At 37.5% G+C, this 24,498-nt stretch overlaps 1 protein-coding gene across 1 annotated transcript; it reads right to left on the bottom strand.

Moving 5' to 3' along the window:
• Positions 1–11,120: 11,120 nt before the first annotated feature.
• On the bottom strand, positions 11,121–22,135 carry LOC145094002 (protein ARABIDILLO 1-like). Its single transcript, XM_079032258.1, has 12 exons — positions 20,108–22,135; positions 19,837–19,995; positions 19,656–19,736; positions 19,291–19,422; positions 18,435–18,562; positions 17,960–18,047; positions 17,416–17,510; positions 17,081–17,144; positions 15,703–15,878; positions 13,486–13,707; positions 12,663–12,747; positions 11,121–11,584 (listed from the first exon to the last, which is right to left on the bottom strand). Exons 1-12 carry the CDS (start codon positions 21,488–21,490, stop codon positions 11,408–11,410), a joined length of 2,790 nt encoding a protein of 929 aa, XP_078888384.1. The 5' UTR covers positions 21,491–22,135; the 3' UTR covers positions 11,121–11,407.
• Between the last annotated feature and the right edge of the window lie 2,363 nt (positions 22,136–24,498).

Below are 24,498 nucleotides of genomic sequence, written 5' to 3' on the forward strand. Positions count from 1 at the left end.
AGAGCCGGACAATTTGATGATCAGATGAGGGATTTCATTTCCACAGAGATTATGCGCAACATTGTTGATCAGACTCCAGTGATTTTCGGCTCGGTTAGAGAGGCCATCGTGGAGCTTATGGACAATCATCTTGAGGCCTTTAGGGCCGGGATAGTTTCAGGACAGTTTAGGACTCGTCTAGATCCCGACGCTTATGGAGTTCAGGGATCCATTAGGGAGGGAGTTCCCATTTTTAGCTCTTACCATCAGGAGACAGGTGTGAGTGGGGCACCCTGTCTCTAGGAAGGACCTCTGCATGATTGGATAGTCAGGGAGGTTTCACGAGCCATTCGCGAGGAGCTACCTGACATTGTCGTGAGGGTCACTAATAGGTTGACCGCGAAGCTCCAGGATCGGACAGGGGTTGTTCAGACGATGGATGGGGTCGACGAGGTAACGCATGAGCGAGAGGCAGGCAGGGAGTCAGAAAGGAAGAGGAAAACAGATGAGACTCAGGCAGAGACAGGTTCGGGAAAGAGGCCCAAGTGGTCGGATTCGAGATCGAGGGACTACCAGAGCCGCAGTCGATGCGGGAAGTGTGGTAGGACGCACGAGGGTGAGTGCAGGCGTAGAAGTGGTGGCGATGAGGGATGTTTCAAGTGCGGCCGAATTGGCCATTTTAGCAGAGATTGTATTGTTACCATCGCCCAGGGACTTGACCCGATATGTTTCCATTGCAGACAGAGGGGCCACAAGAAGGCCCACTGCACGAGTTTGTACAAAGCAGGGCAGGTGCCAGCTCCTGCCCCTGGGACTTCGAGAACCACCAGCGGACATCAGGGTCGGGAAAGGGCGCTCGCGGCTCGGATCCGAGTATTCCGGTTGATTTCAACAAGGATTCGAGCAGCACTGAGTGATGGAGGTACGTATCTTTTACCATCCTGTCAATCATTATTCATGATATTATTGTTATGTTGCTGCATTGATATTAATAAGCATATGTGTTGGGGTATTATATTACCTGCGTGTGACGGAATTTTATGCCATCTGCATACCTTGGAATTGAATGGCAAATTGGAGGTCGTCCCCTCTAGATCAGGTTACTTCAGATGCGGTGACTGTAGCATGTATATGAAGAATCAGTAATGCCTCACTACTTTTGAAAGGTGTCATTCGGGATTGATCGGTTAAAACCTTAGTAGTGACAATTTAAAGCTTCTAGTGAGGTAGCCAGCGGACAGTAGGGAAGTGGGTTGGGAATGTGCACCCCAAACGCAGGTTTTCGGGATGTAGTCCCTAAAGAAAATTCATTTAAGGACTGAAGGGTGCTCAGTTAGATAGCAAGAATGGTTCGGATCTGGTAAAAGTTAGTTGGAGCGCCGACAGAGGTGAACGTTGGCGGACAGCAGATCACCCTTTTAATGGAAGGAAGGTTGGGGAATCCTTTCGACCAGTGAGCAGTAAGGAGTTAGCCGAATCCAAGTGGGGGAGAACCCTCCGAGTATACAAGGGTAAGAGCATGCAGACCCAGAATGAGTACGCGGCCTCTGAGAAGAAAAGATAGTAGCTCAGCGATGGATGAGTTGAGGAGTTCAGGATTGGGAGTTTGAGAAACTTCCCAACAGTTAGTTCGAATAATCGAGATGGTTAGAAGCTGGTTGGGAATCCAGGATTGGAGGACCGCCTGTAGGACTCTAGTGAGTCGGAATGAGGATCCTGAGAACAATTAGCAAGAGATGCTTTCGTATTAGTAGCCAGTGGCAGAGACAGCATGCAGGGTTGTGTAGATTCAGGAGTTGGTAGTTTGGAATTAAACTTCCTAACAATAGTTTCATGTATCCGGATTAGTAGATGGTTGGTTTGGGAACCAAGCCGAAGAATTCCTCGACGAAGCGCTAAGTATATCAAGGATGTAAGATGTCGAGGTTGATGCAGTATTCGACGACTGAGGGCTGATTTTGAGAAATCAGGATGAGGAATCACTAGCAGGACTAGGGATAGTCAGGATGTCCTCAGTAGTAGTAGTGTTGTAAGTCTGCGGGGGTAGCCGTAACATTCACTAGCAGTCAGATAGTAGTAGTAGTGTTGTAAGTCTGCGGGGGTAGCCGTAGCATTCACTAGCAGTCAGATAGTAGTAGTGTTGTAAGTCTGCGGGGGTAGCCGTAGCATTCACTAGCAGTTAGATAGTAGTAGTAGTGTTGTAAGTCTGCGGGGGTAGCCGTAGCATTCACTAGCAGTCAGATAGTAGTATAATGTTGTAAGTCTGCGGATGTAGCCGTAGCATTCGTCAGGTTAGTAGATAGCATGAGCGCGTTGTTTGGACGCGGGGGAAACAGTAGTACCCACCAGTTCGGGTGCAGCAGTGAAGATATGGGAATCCACGGGTTTGATTTCGAATTTCCCAAATGGTTCAGTTATGGTTAAGCCGACGATTCGGCAGTCGGATCATCACCACAGTTGTAAGATCAGGGTAGCAGTGGACCGTTTGGGTTCGTGCATGTTAAAGGCTACCATCAGTCTGGGAGCCACTATGTTTTTAGTCGTGGAATTGATGATGTCAGGATGTGACGTTTGGACCTGATCGGTGGATCGGGAGGTTCTTAGAGCCACAGTGACAGGATAACTAGTGGGAACTAGTTCCAGAGAAAGATTTCGTTCAAAAGTCGTGGGAGCGACTAAGTGAGGAGTCCTTGGACTCCACGGTTGAGTTGAACTCGGTGTTGCAGATAACCGACGAATGATTGGAGACCAGGAAGGTCTTGAGATATTTTGGGAAGCAGTCAGTTCAGTGTTTCAGGCACTTCAGTGTTTCAGGCAGTTCAGTGTTGTAGGCAGTTCAGTGTTTTGGATAGTTTCAGAGTTATGGTCAGTATTAGTATTTGTGTTGGAATGCAAGTGCTGATGGTATAGTTGGTTGATTTGGAAATGGCAAGTCTCTCTCAACAGGATCAGTTGAGTCTTCTGCCAAGTATAAGTGATCTGCAAGGATAATTAGGCAGGTAGCCTTTCTTTCAGGATGGAAGACTTGAGTTATTGGAAGTCGAGTAGCCAGATGAGAGATAAGCAGGTTGGTTCCAGCAGCATCGACTCAGTATGAGTGGTAGAGTGTATAGAACAGTTATAGATAGTCAAAGTATCATCAAAAGTCGCTAGAAGTGACAAGGAGATTGCGATGGGCTGTAGTGACAGGTGGGAGTCCGGTAACCCAGATATCGGCAGATTAGTTGGACCAAGGTGGTCTCAGTGCATCCGATAGGCGAATGAAGGACGACATAGTTGATCCAGCAGGTTCGTGGCAGACTGCAGACTGCGCAGAGTCGGCAGAAGAGTTACGCCGATAGGAGGCGTTCAGATTTGGAGTTCCAGGTGGGCGATATGGTCCTCCTGAAGGTATCACCCTGGAAGGGTGTTATCAGGTTTCAGAAGAGGGGAAAGTTGGGCCCCAGGTTCATTGGTCCTTTTAGGGTTTCGGCCCGGGTGGGTCGGGTTGCTTATCGATTGGATTTTCCGTCAGAGCTTAGCCAGACCCACAACACTTTCCATGTTTCTAAGTGGAGGAAGTGTTTGGTGGATGAGTCGGAAATTGTACCCATTGAGAATATTCAGGTTGATAGCAGCCTGAACTATGTCGAGAGACTAGTTGTGATCTTAGATCGGAAGGTGAAGACCTTGAGGAACAAGGTGATTCAGTTAGTGAAGGTGCAGTGGCAGCACCGGAAAGGTTCAGAGTGGACGTGGGAGTCCGAGGAGGAGACGCAGGGGGCATTACCCAGAGTTGTTTCCAGGTTCAGCGGCAGCAGGCTTCGAGGACGAAGTGTGAGACAAGTGGGGGAGAGTTGTAACACCCCACTTCTGGTATGTTATTAAAATGATTATTTTTCAAGTTTTCAAAAGGAACTCGACGAGTCAGTAGCCAGACTCGTCGAGTTGAGTCGGGTTTTTGAGCACGTGTAAGTTGGCAACTCGACGAGTCCATATTCAGGGCTCGGCGAGTCCGCTAGTCTGGATGAAACCCTAATTTCAAGGGTTTGCACCCAATTTAAACAACTTGTGGGGCCTCAAGTCAACCCCCATCACCCCTCAGAGCAGCATTCTTGAAACCCTAGAACCCTCTTAGCATTTTTGTGTGATTTGGTGTGTTTCTTTGAAGATCTTGAGAGAAAAAGGAAGGTAGATCAAGAGGAGAAGAAGGAGATCCTAGATCCTTGTGGAATTTCAGAGTATAGTAAGGTATATCTTGGCCATTTTCTATTTCTATGCTTAAATCCCTTTTTGGAAGCCATTAAAGCTATTCTTGAACCATTTATTGGCTTAGTAGTAGCATAGAGGACTCATTGAGATGATTAGCCTTCGGATCTAGCTAGGTTTGAGTTCCAGAAGCTTAGATCTAGTACCTTTATGGAGCCATTTTGCATGAAAGCTCTAGATCTACTCTTATAGTGTGCTTTGAACCCTAAAACCTTCATTTGATGTTAGTTACACGTAAAGTTGGAAACTTTACGTGTTAATCAAGCCCCAAGAACCCAGATCTATGAATGGAATGGTCTGGTTTCAAGCAGAATCGAGTATATAGTGTTTGAATGTATACGACTCGGCGAGTCTTTCTTCAGACTCGGCGAGTCGAGTCACGAGTCCACTGTTTTCCCCTTTTCGAGTTATGCCGAGTGGAACCAGTGAGTGAGAGATGGCTCGGTGTGCTAGAGGGTTAGACTCATTCGTGGAAGGACTCGGCGAGTCAATGCCCTAACACGACGAGTCCAAGGCAATCTTCATACCTCAGGAACAGACTCGGCGAGTTGTTCATACAACTCGGCGAGTCACGGCTAGAGTGTTCATCTGATGAAGGAGAACTCGACGAGTTGTTCATACAACTCGGCGAGTCAGATGCAGATTGTCGGAGTGTTAGTAACAAAGAGGAACTCGCCGAGTTTGTGCCAAAACTCGAAGAGTAGTAGCGAGTAGAAGCAAGAAAGTGAGAGTAAGGACTCGACGAGTTGGTGACCCAACTCGACGAGTCAGGTCAACTGAATGTTGACTTTGACCGTTAGGTTGACTTTGACCAGGGGTAAGAGAGTTATTTTACCCTTAGTATTATTATCAGTATTTGATTGATGGTGCTTATGGAAATTGTAGCTGGGGTGAAACCGGAGCCGCAGCAGACAGATTCCGGAGCAGTTCTTTCAACAGCTAGGCTATGAGGTGAGTTTCCTTCTCGTAGGAACGGGTCTACGGCCACAATGCCGGCCGATTAGCTAGCAGTAGTTTCCGGACTTCGGCCCGATGCAGTATGCAGTATATGTGTGTTCATGCTAGTTGATATGTTTATGTTATGCTTTGTTTAGTTAGTTTTGGACTTCGGTCCGATGCAGGGGGCAAGGCCCCAGTTAGTCCGGACTTCGGTCCGATGCAGGGGACAAGGTCCCAGTTAGTTTCCGGACTTCGGTCCGATGCAGGGGGCAAGGCCCCAGTTAGTCCGGACTTCGGTCCGATGCAGGGGACAAGGTCCCAGTCAGTTTCCGGACTTCGGTCCGATGCAGGGGGCAAGGTCCCAGTTAATCCGGACCTCGGTCCGATGCAGTGGGCAAGGCCCAGTATGTGCTTTATATGTTGTTGTATGGTATGTGGTAGATTGGGGGAGCTCACTAAGTTTTTTGCTTACAGTTTCAGTTTTGGTTTCAGGTACTTCCGCAAGTAAAGGGAAGAGCTCGGGATGATGGCATTGCACACACCACAGTTTCAGTCTTATTCCTGGGAGTTTGTTTTGATTCATAGTTTGATTTGGCACTAATGTTCATGACATTTTATTATGGGTGGAGATATTTGACACATGGTTTTATGATGTGACGATCAATATATGATTTTTCTTATTATTAAAACAAAAATTTTTGGGTCGTATTTTTGGATGTTACATCTCATTCTCTTCCCTAGGGTTCCTTTACTGCCTCTCTAACCCAGAACGCCAAACCCTAGCCACCATATCCGTTTTGGGGCTAATTCTTGCCTTGAAGAGTGCATTAAAGCTTGGAGAAGGAAGAAGGATCTTGGAGGTGCGAGAAGGGGCTATAGATCCGGGATTGGAAGACATTTCAGAGTATTTGGAGGTAATAAACTAGTACTTGGACTCCTTTGCATCTAGATCTATCTTGGCTATGAGTTTTGGGGCTTTTATGCCATGTCCTTGAATCATTTCGAGTTGGAGCCCAAATCTGAAGTTTCTACTTCAGATCTAAGTGTATTTTGGCCTAGAGAGTCATAAAGTATCAGTCTTGAGGGTGTAGGTGAAGCATGGTTGTCTTAAACCCAAGTATGGAGTGTTTTGGGCTTAGATCTCCTTAGCTACACGTAAAGTTTGCAACTTTACATGAGGAATAGGCCTTGGAAGAGTGGATCTACAGTTTGGAGTCCCTGCATGACTCAAAAAGCTTCTGAATGTATGAAGGACTGAATAGACTCGGCGAGTCCTTCGAGTGGACTCGGCGAGTAGCATGAAGATTAGGAGGAACTCGACGAGTTGGATGAACAACTCGGCGAGTCTGTTGAAGTTTGCCTTGGACTCGGCGAGTCAGGTCGCGAAACCCCGAACCCTTCGAGGTAAGACTCGAATCAGTGAGTCGGGTGGAGACTTCGTGAGTTGGACAGGACAGGACTCGAAAATCGGTGGACTCGGCGAGTCATGGGCTGACTCGACAAGTCGAGTCGCGAATGGAAGGACTCTGAGCATATGAACTCGGCGAGTCAGTAGGCAGACTCGGCGAGTAGGGTTGACTTGGAAGGTTGACTTTGACCAGGACTTTGACTTTGACCATAGTTGACTTAGTTGACTTTCAGGGGACAGTTAGACTAAGTGTTGCGTTGATATTGGTAGCTCGGGGAGCTAGTGGAGCAGGAGTTCAGAGAGTTGTCGGGCAGCAGCTAGAGGGGTTATCAGCAAGTTCAGCAAGTGCAGGTGAGTTTCCCTTTTGTGTGGATGGGTCTACGGCCACAATGCCGACCCATATAGTTATGAGTAGGAAGACTCGGGGGTTATCCCTAGGCACAGTATGCTAGCATGATATTCAGGACGAGGTCCAGTGTAGCGGGCGGGTGCCCAAGGAATGGTTTGCATGATAGTTATACTTGTTGTCTGTGTGATACATGTATGTGCCTGGTAGGAAGATGAGTGTGGGCGAGGTCCCGTATCTCGCCAACAGCAGAGTATGGACGGTGTTCCATATCTCATTAGCAGCAGAGTAAGGGCGAGGCCCAGGTTAGGGAAAGAGTGAGTGTGGGCCGGGCCCGTATCTCACTATCAGTAGGAGCGTGGACAAGGTTCCATGACTCATCAGTTGCAGGACATGGGTGAGGCCCAAGATAGGCGAGGCCTTTAGAGCAGGATTCGGTAGTATATGTTTGGTTTATGTGTTGTGATATGTTATGTGTTAGTATATGTTGGCGGGCGAGGCCCAGTGACAGGTGAGGCCTAAGCGAAACAGATTTGTGTCCGAGCGGGGCTCGAAGCCAAGCGAGGCCTGGAGCGGCGGGGCCGTTGTAGCGGGCGAGGCCCGGAATAGCGGGCGTGGCCCAGTATGTGCAGTATGTGGTTATGCATGGTATGTGGTAGGTTGGGGAACTCACTAAGCTTCGTGCTTACAGTTTTCAGTTTTGGTTTCATGTACTTCCGGTAGCTGAGGAAAGAGCTCGGGGTGATCGCATGGCACACACCATAGATTAGACCACCTGGGATGTTTTACTCTGATAATGAACATATGTTTTGGAAATTAATACTCTGATTATGTTATGGATTGATAATTATGTTTTAAGTAATGTTTTATAAAAGAAATTTTTAGTCTTGAATTTTAGGACGTTACAGTCATGGCACGGTTCCAAACAGGAGTGGCTAATGCATCATGTGTGTTGCGGGGTAGCGGTTCAAAGGTGGTGGTGGAAGTGGTGTTTTGATTAAAGTGAAGTTTGGTTTTGGTAATGCCTATCATGCTATGTGTTGTCATTGTGCGGGTTGGTGGTGGTGGGGTGTTGGCTAAAGGAGGTGGTGTAGAGTCGGTTGAGGGTTAAGCAGGTTGTGCTAGTTTGGGGCGTCGGCTATTAGTTTGAAGTGGGGGAGAGGCTATTGTTGTTGTTTTTGACTGATTGGTTGAGGATAGGGGGATGGTAGTAGTGGGTGGAGGAGTGATCGGACCAGAATTTGAATTTGTAACGGGGGAATTAGTCGTAAGACTACGAGGGGAAGGGGAAGGAGTTAGCAATAACCTTTTTCCCGCTTTTCTCTAAAGTGTGGAAAGAGTCGCATCCATAAGCATATTGCATATCATGAAAAAAGAAAGTGTACCAACGATTACATTAATAAAATAAACGACACGAAACTCAAACCCAAAAACCAGTAATATACTAAACAATCAAACGACATTGGTCTCTTATGTCATGCATGATCTATTTTATCAATTCACAATCGAAAAACATATAAAGAAGCCAAATGGTTTTCTATCAAGGCCTTCAAACGGGGGTAGCCCTTGGGGGGGGGGGGGGGGGGGGTTTGCGAGTGGTGCAGTCACACAGGGTCTCGATTTTAAGGGGCCATCAAATTTAGGAACAAATATATAGTTATGGTGTTGGCATTTTCATCAAATACATTTTAATGTGTTATCATTAAAGAAAATTAGCAATTTTAGTTTGATATATACACAACGTAACATTTGGTTGTAATCTTAAGTAATTTTAATTGTGAAAAAAGACCAACGAAATCAAAAAATCAAAATCTTATCATAAATTTTATAATTTATCAACAATTTAAGGAAAGTATCTATATAAAAAATTATAAAACTCACCAAAAGGATAAAACCTAACAAACTTAATATCTATGCCAGTAGATCGTCGGTGTTACTCGTCTCTCGTCGGAAACTGCTTATTTTTGTCTTGAATCTTGACAAAAACGATATTCCCGTGCACATTTAATGAATGAACACATGATATTGTGGGACTGAATTTACGAGATGTTTGTTAGCAGCTTCAAGTTTTGAATTTAATGGTAGAAAATTTACTTAGTAATATTTTACATGAAATTTTTATGGGGTCTCATTTTGATTTTCACCCAAGGCCTCCAAAATGTCGGAGTCGGACTAGCTGTCAACCAACCCACAAAAAATCACACAATCAAATCGTATCTAGTTTGGGAATTATACATTTAAGAACATTGGTTGATGTAGGTCTAAATTTCATGAATTGTAGAGAGCTAAGACACTTCCCCCTCTATTTGTATCCACACATGAAAGAGGTCTAGAAGAATAATCTACCGCTAGACCTTAGGGATGTTTTATCAATGTAGAATATAGATCAAACACGAAGAAAACTTGATACATGGCTTAAAAAGAGACAAGAAAAACGATCTTTTTGTACTTTAAGTTTTATCCAAAATAATGGCACCAAGAACCATTGTTTATAGATGCAAAAACCCTTGTGTGTTTTCCACTCCAATTAACATGGTGGTGTGTAACAATGCATATAGGAGGCGACATTATGTGGCCTCTTTAACAGCCATCATGCTTCGGTTTTATTCCATGACACTTATAAGGGTGTAGACATTCTATGTAACTCTTACAACATTATGAGTGTCCAAACTAACCTGTATAACGGACACATGCTCTTAACAACTATAGCACATAAGGAATAGATAGTGTGGTTTTCATTCATATTTCTATATGCCATTGTCATTTTATTGCATCATGATCGAAAAGGAAAAAAGAACGAAGAACATCTATGGTTCGTTTATTTTGATATTTAGAAGCAGTTCTACATGTTAAAAACCAATATCTGAAATATGAAAGCATAATCATCTAGATTGATTGAAAATGATATTACATTAAATGTATGAATATATTTATTAGAGGTCATAACCAACTCTTGTAAGAAACAAAAACATACAAGAAAAAGCAAAAGAGGTTGCTACGCGAAAATGAAAAACTATGAAAAACTTTCTATAGAAACTATATTCGGATCAAAAGACCATCAAACATAATAAGCAAAACTAGTTTTTTTAGTTTATGAGAAATCCAAAGATTATAAAGATTTAGAGAAAAATCAGTTGTAAAGTCATAATAGACATGTTTAGTCATTTAGATGAATAATCTTCAAAAGAAGAAACCTGAAATAGCTTAACAAAACATTAACCCGATCAAGAAATAATTCACAAGGAACTTACATGCCTAGCCTAACATAAATGAAGTATAATAGATTTCGCTTTAAACATAATATCATATGGGTTAATGTCATAAATAGGCAGCGAAGTACTTCTATTTTCACAAAATACCCTTGTTTTTTTTATGGTTTTTAATCGTATTTTGCAAACAAAATGTTCCAATTTGCTTGCCTTCTAACCTAACTTTTATAAAACAATGGTGTACTATTACTGAAGAACAAATAGTTTGTTACCAATTTATTACATTAACCCTAATTATATCAAATTTATTACATTAACTCCTAACATACAAATAGATGCAGAAAACTACAATACCGAGCTTATGAAGACTTTTACATCAAGAAAAGTGTAACATTTTTATAGGGTTAATGTCGTGTGACAAACTACTTGTTTTTTTAGCAAACCACTATTCTTTAAAGAATATGTAAATATAATCATAAGATAAGCAACTAGAACTTTTGTTCATAAAATACAATTAAAACAACGGTGTTTTGTAAAAACAAAAAATATACATATCTTTTTGACCCATTCGTGACATTAACCCGTTTTTTATAATTAACTAGGTGTGAGACCCGTGTATTACACGGGTTGATTTAAAAAAAAGATTAAACATTAAATTAAAATGTAATTAGAAAATATTTTTTAATATACAACTTTAAAATAAGAAAGAAAGAAGCATATTTATTGCAATTTAATATAATATATATGATATTTAATACTTTATATATATATGTATGACTTTAATTTTAAAAATTGAAACAAATCAAAAATTTACAAGTGGATAATATTTATTTCAAAAATACCACATAATGACAAATGTCAGAACTCATGAGAGATTAACATGTGGCAAAAAAAACTTTCATTTATTATGAAGGATATTATGAAGGATCTATCTAAAACCGATGGTATTAAAAGCAGGCCTACAAAACTAAGCAAATTGATTAAAAAAATATTAAAAAAAAAAAAAAAGATTAAGTTATTAAGTACAAAATCAAAGAAAAGTCATACAAACTGACTCTGACTCGACTCGACTAAACTCAACTCAATGAGTTGTGGTCCATAAAATCTACAACCAAGAAGCATAGCCATCAAAGGACACATGGTCCATGTAGTTTGAGAGAAGGGGGGGAGTTATAAGCATATATATATAAATATATGATATGATATGATATGATATATTTTGACTTTATTACTGACTGACACTATCTAATTTAAGTCTTCACTAACTTAAGTTTTTCTCTAAGCTGCTGAATCTATCTGGTGATGCTCAAGGTTTCTGAGCACAATTCTTGCAAAGATTTTGGCTTCTAATGGAGCCGAAGCCGCAGCGGCTGCAGCCCTCAGGACCCGCGGTGCACCCGAGACTTGCAACAGGTTCACGTGGTGCGGTGCGTGCCGCCCACCAGGAACAGTGAACTGTAAATTTCAAATTTTGGAATAAGTTAAGGCCAATAAATAGCAATGTACTTTTGTTTCTTTTCTATTTTTGTTTTTGCTTTGTATTAAGACATTGTACTTTAATAAAATTAATCAATGTATAGAGAAAGAAGGGTTAATTGCATAAAAGACGTATTTTGTGTTTTTTTCGGATTAAACCTTAAATTTATTTTTTGCTTGAAAAAGATTTTGTATTTTTTTTCATTTTTTTTTCCGAAAAAGATGTCAGCTTTGTTTTGTTTCCGAAAAAAACCCTCGGCTTCTAAATGCTTCCAAATAAACCCTCTAACTTTTTTTGTTTTCTTGAAACAAACCCTCACGTTTTACATTTTTTTTTTTGGAAAAAATAACTAAAAGGGCCGGATCGGAAAAAAAATGAAAAAATACAAGGGATTTTTCAGGCAAATAAATAAATTTGAGGTTTAATCTGGAAAAAACACAAAATATAACATCTTTTATGAGATTAACCTTTTTTTTTTTGGAAAAAATAACTAAAAGGACCAGATTGGAAAAAATGAAAAAATACAAGGGATTTTTCAGGCAAAAAAAAATTGAGGTTTAATCTAGAAAAAAAAAACAAAAAATAAGGTTTTTTATGAGATTAACAGTATAAAGAAAGAGGGCTAGATGTAATAAATAGCAACCTTAGTTATGATCATATGAGAATGATAAGTACTGTGTGAATGTAAGAACGATTCTTGAAAAAAAAAATCAATGATTCTTATTGATTCTTGAGTATTTAATACCTTCCTTGTGATTTTCATAAGAAATTAAGAACCATTGATTCTGTTGATCTAACATTTGAGAATCGTTCTTACATTCACACAATAGTTGTGATTCTCAAAATAACTTATAATCCATAGCAACATATTTTTATTTATTAGAGTAAGATTACTAAATTCTACTTTGACTTCTTTCTATTGCATCATTGTACTTTGAATTTTTTTTTTATAAAACTTTAAGAAATAATTGGGTATATTTTTTAAAGTACAATGTTGTAGTAGGAAGAAATGAAAGTATGGTGCTATGATAAACAATTTGATAGATTTTTTTTTACCTGAAGAAGTGCAAATGCAGCACATGCTTTGAGCACAGGTGATTGGTTGCGTAACATGGATACAAAACGTCCAATTTCGGCTCCACTGAGGATAATAATAGAATATGTTAAACGTAAACCAGGGGTATTTTGGACATTTCAGCCTAAGTGTCCAACCTTTCCATTTGTTTTTTCAAGCCTATTGTTTGGCTTTTCATGAAAAAAAAATACTTAAATAATATTGAAGTGCATTCATCGAATATAACATAAAAATTCTTACTAGTAAAGTAGCAAGGGATAATTTAGTCACGTTCGGTTAAAAAGGGTAATTTAGTCATTTCTGCTAGTCAAAGGTAATTTAGAGTTCAGGACTAAAATGCCCTTCACTACCTGAACTTCAAAGTAGGCCTAAATTAATTAGAATTCCCTTCACTAACAAGAACATCATATTTAGTATTTCCAACACGAAAATCCCATTGATTAGGGGCATATTGGTCAAGCTAAGGCCATACAAAGCCTCCCACAAGGTTTTTAGGCCTGAAGTGACCAAAATGCCCTTGACCAACAGAAACTTCACATATTATTATAGCAGTGGATCTATAGCATGAAGATTCAATTTGTCACTTTAGAACATATCCAAGTTTTTCAATCGTCTTTTACGCCTCAAATGACTAAACTGCCCTTCGCTAAATAGAAACTTCACAATATATGCAGTGGATAACAACATGGTAGTTCCATTTGGATACTATTGGTGCATGTCTGTCTATACACACATATACATTCATGCACATACATACATACAACAGAAATGACTAAAATGCCCTTGTATGAAAAGAGAGAATACCTGCATCGTAGATGACCGGCTTCAAGAATACGAGCTGACTCTATAACTTGTGCCAAAGGGGCGGGAGCAGAAGATAAGGCAGCAGCAGAAAAGGCTTGTGGATCAGCAAATGTGAGCACAAAAGTTTCAATGTGCTTCAATGCCATTCTCCTTGCCCTTTCTAAACCAACACTCTTTGAACCACCTTCTGCTGAACTCCCCACAAGGGCATATTCGTCCATTCTGTACAAAAACATTAACAAAACAATATAAGGTGGTGTTTTGTATGTTGTAATCGAAGAGGGAATGGAATGTGATTCCTTTTCCTAGGCTGACTTTCATTCCATGGGTGAGAGGAGAGATGATCTTTTTCATTCCTTGAGAGATGACGTATAGTTCTTTTTTTAACTATTTGATATACATTTAATATATATATTTTAGATGAAATAATAAACAACAATTTATTTAGCTATATAAATGTTTGAATGACTCATTCCATTCCTTCTAGCCAACCAAACATGTCAATGGAATGGAATGATTATCCATTACCTCGCTCATTCCATTACCTTGTTCATTTCACTCTTTTGCCATGTTTTGAAAACCAGACCGGACCGGCCGGTTCAACCGGGAACCGGTCCCGGATCCGGTTCTTAAAGGCCAAAAAACCGGTAATCGTTTGAACCGGTAAAAACCGGTCTGGTTGAACCGGTAAAACCGGTCAAAACCGGAAATTTTAAAAAATATGTATTTTTTTCATTTTTTGCATTTTTTATATAATTATGACATCATCCGGTTTTTCCAGTTTTTGAGACCGGTCCGACCGGTTGGACCACCTGAACCATCGAACCAGTAAGACGACCGGTTCGGTCTCCGGTCCGGTTTTCAAAACCTTGCTCTTTTGTGATTCCATTCCATCATACCAAACAAAACCTAAGGGTGTTTGGTGGTATGGAATGGAAACACGCATGAACAGAATGAGTCATTACATTCCATGATCATGTTTGGTTGTCTTTTTGGAATGTAGTGAATTTTCAAAAACAAAGGGTAGAGAGATTGCCTCCATAGATGACAATTGGAATATGAAACATGGGCCCATATGGGGAATGAAAAATAGCAAAAAGCAGATACTAGCAATAAAGTTGAGAATAAAGAAAGGAAAAATAGTAAAAAGGTAAATATTGTATGAAAAGCACAAAAAGTGAAAAGGAAACTAGGACCTATACTACTAGGTACTCCTCTACTACTAAATCCACTACTTTTATTTAACTTTAATCTATATATTATTTAATTATAAAATCATGAAATTATTTATAAAAAATGTCATTAAAAGTTAAATAAAAAATATGTTATATTGCAATTTTTCATTCAATCCCATGATGAAATGGAAATAAAAAACACTTCATGGCTAAGGAATGAAAAATAACAAAATAGGAGGCACGTTCTTTCAAAAATGTTCTAGGCAAAACAAACAACTTTTTTTTATTCTATGCATTATTTATAAATTAATGAACTTTTTATTTATAATCATAAATAAATAAATATAATAAAAAGCTAATTAAAAACCAAATAAGATTATCATGAAAATATATTTTCTAGTTAATTTAAAGAAAGAGATTGTAATTCAACTTAAATAGTGAATTACTTTTAAAAGATATTTTGTCACTAAAAAATACATAAATAAAAGGGATAATGACTTAATAAGGTAACATAGTTTAAATTGTGTACATATTTAGTCACTTACGTTTATTTTTGTACACATTTAATCATTTATGTTTTTTTGTACATATTTAGTCACTTATGTTTTATTTTATACACATATGACCATTACGTTTAATGGTCAAAAAACATACATGACTAAACGTGTACAAAAAAAAACATAAATGACTAAATATGTACAAAAATAAACCTAAGTGACTAAATATGTACATAATCTAAACTATGTTACCTTTTTAGAGCATTGTCCCTAAATAAAATCGGGTTATATACCACAATTTTTCTTTCAATTCCACAATGAAATGAAAATAAATAAATAAATAAAAACAACTTCTGGCTAAGGAATGAAAATTAACAAAATGGAAGAAATCACATTCCTTCTCTGACTCCATCATACATAAAAACTATCTAACCAATTCAACTTCTTCAAAGAAACTCAAAATACAAAACTCGGTAGCAATTGAATAAAAAACACGACAAAAGTAATCAAGAAATTTATAAAAATAATTCCATTTGAAGATTTACCTGCCATCAAACATGTATGCCAAAGCTAAAGCAGCCATGAAACGTGCCATTTTTGATAAAGATGAAGAACAAAGATGAATCAAAGCAGGAACACCTCCATCTTCCACTATACGAAGAGCATTTCCTGGATTGAAAGCAAGATTCCAAAGAGCTCCAGCAGCAGTTTCATGAACATCCTGATATCATACCAAAAAAAAAAAATTTAAATCCAGTTTGTAATCGGAAATTTAGATCCTAAATAAGATTCTACTTTCATTTCTTTCTATTACAAGTTTACAACATTGTAGAAAGCAATTTGCAGTGGTATAACCGAGTAGATTTTACAAATTACAATGTCTTAATAACAAAAAGAATGAAAGTAGTTAAAGTGCAATGTTATAATTGCATAGATTCTTTTAAATACAATGTCTTGATAAGAAAAAGATTGAAAACACAAATTTGGGAGTAGAAAGAAATTAAAGTGGAATGCTAATCATGCTATAACATAAAGTTAATGAAATTTCATTGGTACTTATTGCATTTTAGTCATTTACTTTATTTGTTATTTCAATCATTAGTAATAAATAAATCAATTAGTCTTTTAAAAAATACAAAGCAATTTGCGTGATACAATCGGGTACATTTTTCAAAGTGCAATAATGTCTTGATAGAAAAAAAAAATGAATGTACAATGCTATAATTCATAAAGAAAAATGTCTTAATAAGAAAAAGATTGAAAAATACAATGTTGTGGAAGAAAGAAATCAAAGTAGGACGTTATGATAAACAAACAAATAGAAGTACATTGCAATTTATTGCATTTAGTCCTTTCTTTTATTTGTTATTTCATTCCTTAGTAACAAATAAATCGATGAGTCTTTCATTTATGTTGCTCATGCATATGATGAAACTTCACAAATGTAGGAGAAAGTAACTAATGTGACATATATGTTCGATAAAGAAATGACTTCAACATTAAAAGTTTTAAATGTGGACTTTTTTCTCAAAATAATCTAAAAGTATGCATCTTAGGGAAGACACCCGAGAAACTAGTAAGGTAAGGTTACCCCTTTATGATTAGAAGATAGTCCATTTTAGTCCCTCAAACAATCTCTTGGCAAAATGCAAGAAAAAAGATGAATAGAAAGACTCTCACTTAGGTAAAACAATGTGACTTTCTTAACACGTATGAAAAGGGCTAAATGAAAGAAATAATAATGTACTTTTAATTCTTTTCTTATTAGGACATTATAATTTGAAAAATCTACCCAATTGTAGTGAAAATCGATTTGTATTTGTTAGATTTTTCAAAGTACAATGATGTAATAGAAAGAAAAATGATAAAAAGCATAACTATGAAATGTTTTTATAGAAACTAGAAAGAGAAAGAGTTACTCACTTCAGTCTGAGACCTTGCTAGGGCTATGAGTGGTGCAACGCCCCCTTCACGTCCAATTGCAATACTAATAAAGATGAAATAACCACAAAATGAGTTCAAATAGGAAAAAAAAAGTAAAAAAATAAATATCATATATGATTTATTGGATTTATTGTTTTGTAGGTATACAATTTTGGAGATTGTATAGAAAGGGTGCATCTTAATTGATTATGTTACTATACTTGTGTTGGATGGAAAAGGGTATTTAGGTAATAGCTTTAAAGAAAAAAAAAAGCCACATGCTTTAATTGAAGGGCATTTATGGAAAAGAAAGAAGACATAATCTTTGCATTTACCTATTGGCTTCTGAAACCGACAATCCCCATAGAGCTCCAGCTGCTCTTTCTTGAAGACTTGGAGAGGCGTTTGAACACGAGTGTGCAAGAGCAACCTTAACAATCACATGTAAAAGAAAAAAAAAAAAAAAAAAAAAAAAAAAAAAAAAAAAAAAAAAAAACTTAATGTATGTATTTTATACTCAAAAAACACTAAACCCTACGTATACGAAAATTTAGGGTTCATGAGCAAGAAGCCATGATCCCTAAATTTGATCAAGTTTGATCAAGCAAAGATGTTACATAACATAAAAGATCAAATGATATGTTGTAATTTGAACCCTAAAGCACACAATTTCGAAGCTCAAAAAGGCAAAAAAAGATCTTGATTTTTATGTCTCTTTTATGGATGTTATTTGTTAATAAAAACTTTTTGGTTGATAGTGATATAAGGTCTTGCGATAAATATAGCAATTTATCAAATAAATGTGACGAATGATTTCAAAAAAAAATTCCTTTTATGACATTTTTTCAGTCAAATGAGTTAATGTGACAGGTGTCATACCAAGGCTTCAACACCACCAGCTAATGCAATCCCTTCTCGGTTTCTGTCATCAAATGATAAATTCCACAATGCACCTGCTGCTTCTTGCCTATTGAAGCACAAATTAAGTTTTTTTATATAACAAATATACTTCTAAAAGGGCAATTGTTTCCCAATCTAGTATTAAAAAAAAGGTGAAAAGCAAGAAATAGCAATGTTGTTACACATATGTGTATTATGGCATCCTAATTTCATTGTACTTTGAGGACTCTACCCAATTATAGCAGTGTACTTTCAACTTCTTTTTTTCTTTTTGTATAATAGAAATGAAAATTGCTTTGTATTTGTATGACATTGCTATAAAAGGGCACATCTTTATGAGTATAATCTTGTAGAAAGTAATGAAAGTAGGATGCTAGAATAAACAAAGCACATTGCTATTTTCTTGCATTTAACCAAAAAAAAGTAACCAAATAAAATAATGAAATTCAAATACCTAACAGTATCATGTTGAGAACGAATAAGTAGAACAAGTGCTTCAAGAGCACCTGCTTCTTGTCCCACTGCAGCATTGTTGGTGTTGCTATCTCCATGAGCTGCTAAATTAGCCAATGCACGAGCCGCCTACAACAATAATTACAAAATAAGAAATTGCATATGAAGTTTGAATCTTTTTGTCAAATTCTTGATTCACAGAATGTTTTGGAAGGAATTGGAATCTGTTAAAAGATTTGGAATCTGTAGGAATTGAATTCTGTTACGTGTTTGTAGGCATAAATGGAATGGAATTCGTGAGAGGGAAGAGGGAAAGCCGATGAAATGAGATTCTAATGTTAAAAGGGTATTTGAGTCTTTTTTCAAACAAGGTGAAGTGAACAAGCTGGGATGTAAAATTTAATGAATGAAATGTTGAAATCCATCATCAAAGGATTTTGTGAATTCGAACAGAAAATTCCATCCAAATCCCGCAAATCAAAGACAGGATCGGAATGGAAGTGGAAGGAATTGGAATCTGTTAAAGGAATTGGAATCTGAAGGATTTGAATTCTGTCACACGTTTGGTTGGCAGGAAATGGAATGGAATTCGTGCGTGAGAAGCGGGAAAGAAAATTGACATGTGAGAGGTTTTTACTTGTGAGAGTCTAGGGTTAGAAGGGTATTTGAGTCTTTTTTCAAACAAGGTGGAAAAACTGTCGATTGAATTCTGTGAGTTTTTAAGTTGAAACGCCTGCAATCCAAAAGATCCCTCAAACCAAAGATATGATCGGAATGAAATTGAATTCCAATTCCGGCCAAATCCTGCCTTTTTAGTGTACCTTTAAATGATATTTTATATTTAATTATTTTATTACCTGTTCTTGTACACCCTCATGCTTGCATTTTCGAGCAAGTGTTACCAAAGCATTAATTCCACCAACCGTTGCCACTTCCATGCTACACTTATCATCAGCTGCCAAATTAGCAAGTGCTCCAGCTGCCCTTTCCTAAAAATCAACAAAATCTTTTTTTTAAATAATAATAAGAAGAAATGAACATCATGCAAAAGTTAGATATAGAAATTTCCTTACACGACATACGTATGGATTCCTTTACTTTTTTAGTTATACCCTATTCATCTTTTCTACTTTCAAGAAACAACATTGTAGTTTCATTGATTTGTTTATTACAACATTGTGCTTTAAAAAATTTACATTTTTTAACATATGACATCACATACCAGGACTCCATCACCACCTCTAGGCCATTTAAAGATCAAATCCACTAAAGCTTTTATGCCACCAGCTTCTGCAATAGCTCCCTGAAACAAAATTATTCACATTAATAAGATATGAAATTAAAAAATAAAAAAAAAGTCAAAGGTTTGACATTTGACAAACAAATATAATAAAAAAAACAACCTTGTGTTCTTCCCCAACAGATAGATTCCAAAGCCCTCCAGCTGCCTCTTCTGCCACCAGTCTGTTCATAGATCTTGCTAAGCCTGCAAGAATGGTGATGCCGCCACCTGCCGCCACTGCTTTTGCAAAAGCAGGATTCACTGAAAGATTTGCTATCGCCTACAAAATATATAATTAAATGTTAAACTTTTATGTTCTGAGTACAATCAACTTATCAAAAAGACTACGTTTTTATTTCAAGAAAACATGAAAAAGAGTTAAAAGATTCAACCTTTGTGGCTTCAGATTGAAGACCCTCTTTCCAAGATCTTGCAAGCCCTAAAAGAAGCTGAATTCCACCACCTTTCATCACTGCTTCAGCTCTCCCCACATCAACATTAGCATTTTCATCATCAATCACCACAAAAGTTGCAAGCCCAGTTGCAGCTCTTTCTTGCACATCTTCTTGAAAACTTTGCATCAAATTAAGCAAAAGATCCGCCCCTTGAGTGAGCCAAAACTGATCCAAACCATGAGGGTTACTTTCGGCAATTCGCAAAAGTGAATGTGAAAGAATCCACTCAACCCAACTCATAATCTCATCCAAATTCTCATCTTTTTTCTTCGATTCACTTCTCCAATCCATGAAAATCTCACGTTCACGATCTTTAGCATTTGGAAACATCAATGACAATTCTTTGAAAGTATCATTAAAAAAAGTAAGCAACATTTTCCCTTCACAATTTGTTTTTGTGAAAACCGTTGTGTCTTCTTCCAAAGAAGGACAATTAAACGCACACAACACTTTTAAACCTTTTAGAGGCAAAAAGAACCTCACGATAATGTTTCTTGACACATCAGTTCTAGAAACATCTAGACCTTTCAAATTCGGAAGCTTACTCCAATTTTCACCAACCAAATCCCACTTTATATTAGTGGTCCCCGCAACCGAAAGAAACCGAACTGAATTCACCTTCCCTAACGCCACCTCATCAATCTTTAAACAGTCAATAAACCCGATGTCAGTCAAATTCGGGCAGTGGGCAGCTAATGCATTTATAGCTTCTCCATTCACATCCCGGATGCCCGAAAGCCTAAGCTTACGTAACTTCGGGCAGCAAAAAGCTATGGCAATAATCGCATCACTGCTGACCCTTTCGCAGAAATCGGGCCCCAGTTGGAGGCTTTCTAGAAGCTTGTGTCTGGCCACAATCACTGCTAGGGTCGAATCGGTCAATTTCCTACAGTAGTCTCCGCTTAATTCTATTAAATTTTTGGCCCTGAGATTGATTAAGGAATCAGCATTGTCAGCACCACGAAACCGGAGTTTTTCAAGATTTGCACATCGGGAAGCTAATGAATTCATTATCCCCCAATCACATTTGTGGGCCCGGAGATCTAATGATTGCCATAAACATGAAGAAGATCCGAGTGATCTCCAGCTTTTGCAGGTTGATGAAAGATTTGCTCGATCTCTGTAGTTCAAATGGGTGAAGAGTTGGAGCACAGTGTCATCGGGTAAACGGGTCCAATCAACAAATCCATCTTCGTTTAGTTTCAGATAATCTGCATCCTCGGTTTCGGGGTTAGTTGATAAATCCAATTTTTGGGCTCCTTTAGCACACTTTCGTCTAACCCTGCGATTCATTTCTGAAATCCCCAAAGAACCAAACATGAAAAGAGACAAGAAGCCGAAGAAAACCACCCAAAAGGGGGGGAAACAGAGGGGAACACTAAAGATTGCGTCTTTTTGAAGTTCAAAACAACGTTTTGGTAACAACAACAAAGCCCTTTGTGTAATCGGGTATGGATCAGAGAAAACACCCAAAATTGGACCTTACAATCATCGATAATCTAGATACAACAGGGGCGCCCAATTATGAGCATTGATCGACCTTAAAGGGGGGATTAGCTAACGAATTAAGGAATGCCCTTTGATTAACATCAAGAACCCTACAATCGAAGTTACGGAAGTGCACAACAGAAAGGCGGAAACAGTAGGACATACAATTAAGCAGATTTCACATCAAACAAACAACATCAAAATCCCCCAACATCAAATTTGCAATAACATTGAGTAAAATCGGTGAATTCCGCAAACCTGATGAGGATTTCAATTGAAAACCTCTAATTGGCAACACCCATCAAGAAATCCATTGCCTTTTAAGCAAATTGATTTCAAGAGGCTGGAATGGCGACCACAGAGAGAGGTTTTAGAGAGAGAAATAGCGGTGCAAGGAGAGAAAGAAGGTCTAGAGGGAGAAGAGAAGGGGACAATGTGAGCAAGGGTCGGAGAGAATTCAGGTACTTATTTGTATCAAAGATGAGAAAGAAGAAGCAAAAGCCCAAACCCACAAGGGCTTATGTAGTTTCATGTGTTTGTGGGTGCCCAAGTGAAAATCTTAGCATTACATAGAATATTCATTGATGTATTTCAAACCTTCTTTCAATGTCAAGTGATTGGAGTATCATTTGTTTAGATTTTCTTTCAATGCAAATTCATTTTCTTGCTTGGTTTAGTTTCTAAATGGGTTTTTTTGGGGAAGTAATTTCTTTGTTATCAATATAAGATTTTGAAATTTGTTGTTTCTATTACCAGACAATTATAATCATGTAATCGAACCGTGGTTACTAGATCGGTATAACCATATAATCGATCGGCATTTACAAAGTGTATTGTGAATATTGTGTTTTCGAAGTGAGATATCATGTTTGTTGGTCATCTTTAAATGTCTGATAATAAGATGATTTTATACGGTCTTGAAACAAGAAACAGAGATCCGATTAATCGGAATGTTTTACCAATTATCTTATCAAAAGGGCATATAATATATTCAATCTTATCTTAATATGAATCATTTTCATTTTATGTTAATAATTATAAATCAATACTTCTAAGGGAGGACAGAATCGTAATGGGATGGAGTTGAGCGGGTTTGACGAGGGAGGAGAAGAGGAATCGGCGGGAGGAGAGCAAAAGAGAAAGAGAGGGGTGTTGCGGGTTCAAGAAACCGTTGGAGGTTGGAAGCAAAGAAAAAATGGGGATACTCCATCATTGTGTAATAAGTGAGTATTTCTACAAGAATGGTATAGCCAAAATATTCTTCTAATATGCAGTAGGATCGACCAAGTCATCGTCTACAGAAATAGTAAGAGTTAGGCTTTTAAATGGAATTAATGAGATGGCGGTGATTATGTGGGGAAATGAACAATGAATCTTGTTTTGATGTAATGCATAAACATTTTAATCGTTATATATCAACATTGGGTAACATAAATGTTATGACAAATAATTATTAAGGGATACAACCTACTCTCTTTTGTACATTTTTTAGTTTATTTATGAATACAAAAAATGGTATATGCAGATGATGAATAGAGGAACTTAATATGATTATATAAGGAATTTGTGCCTATATACGCAATTAGGAAAAATCGAGATGATGGATGTGAGATTTATTATGCACTGTGTTTTTTTTAATAATATATTTAGATATATGATTGCGTATGATTTTAGTTTGAAATTTTGAATTCCCGCTTAACATGCTACATCAAATCGGACAATGAGTGAAGACTTTTGTATCATCAAAACGCCAACGTGATAGCTCCACGTACCCTTACACGCCGGATATTTTTTTGAAAGTGTCTTTATCAAGACTATCGTGTAATTAAAATAGTCACGTGACATGCATATGTGACATGTATGTGAACTATTCCCAAAATTTTAATTATTAATGGAGATTCTTAATATCCTAAAAATGGTTAGTATTAACATAGCAGTTAGCATTCTAGGTCTTAACTATGAGTTTGGCTATGTAATGATGCTTTTTTCGTGTTCTTCTGTCCGATGGAAATAAAACAATGAGCCAACTAAGAAAAAAGTCATTATCCTTGGAACCATAGTTGGTTCTCTTGATGACAAGAAGGAAAAGTCATGGATCGAGATGGGGAACTTACTTAATTTGTTGAATTTTGACCAAAGATGTCAAACATGAGTAACTTTCTACTAATTATTGACATTAACCTCATAAATTATGATTTTAGTAAATCAATCATATAGATATCGGATACAGTTAACCATTTTTAGTGTGTTATATAAATAGATATGCCATATTAATTTTATATAATGTTTAATTAACCTCATAGATGTTAATTACTTATCTAGCTATGTGAAAGCTATTTTTTGTTTTCTTCTAGCAATGAAAGAAAAACAATAAGCCAACTATGAAAATAGTAATTGTCCTTAGAACGATAGTTGTTTTCTCTTGATGACAAGAACGGAATGTCACATATAGAGGTCGAGGAATTTACTTGATTTTTGAATTTTTATACTTAGTCATTCATCCAAGACACATAAAACGACCAAGCATGTCAAACATTATCAACTTTCTACTAATTATTAACATCATCTTCATAGATTATGAATTTTACGAAATCAATAAATGGATATTGCATATAGTTAACCATGTTTAGCATGCATTACAAACAAATATGTTGTACCATCTATCTGACCTTAAGCATATCTATAGCGTTGAATATATGGGAAGTTCGAATTTAAACGTTAACTTTATGGCACAATGTAACGTACCAAAACTCACGATAAAAATTTTCATTTTTAATTAAAGTAAAATCATTGTTTCCAACCAAAACCCAAGTCATAAAAAACCAATGTCAAGTACAAAT

The sequence above is a fragment of the Lactuca serriola genome, chromosome 3 (genome assembly GCF_051521515.1).
Source record: "Lactuca serriola cultivar US96UC23 chromosome 3, Lser_US96UC23_V15, whole genome shotgun sequence".
Taxonomy (NCBI): Eukaryota; Viridiplantae; Streptophyta; class Magnoliopsida; order Asterales; family Asteraceae; genus Lactuca; species Lactuca serriola.

What these genes read in the sequence shown, in the direction of transcription:
- LOC145094002 (XM_079032258.1), bottom strand. Translation starts at nt 21,490, where the DNA reads ATGTTTGGTTCTTTGGGGATTTCAGAAATGAATCGCAGGGTTAGACGA. An exon ending in TTCAATCTGAAGCCACAAAG is followed by an intron (nt 19,996 to 20,107) that starts GTTGAATCTTTT and finishes TATATTTTGTAG; the next exon opens with GCGATAGCAAATCTTTCAGT. An exon ending in GAGGTGGTGATGGAGTCCTG is followed by an intron (nt 19,423 to 19,655) that starts GTATGTGATGTC and finishes GTTGATTTTTAG; the next exon opens with GAAAGGGCAGCTGGAGCACT.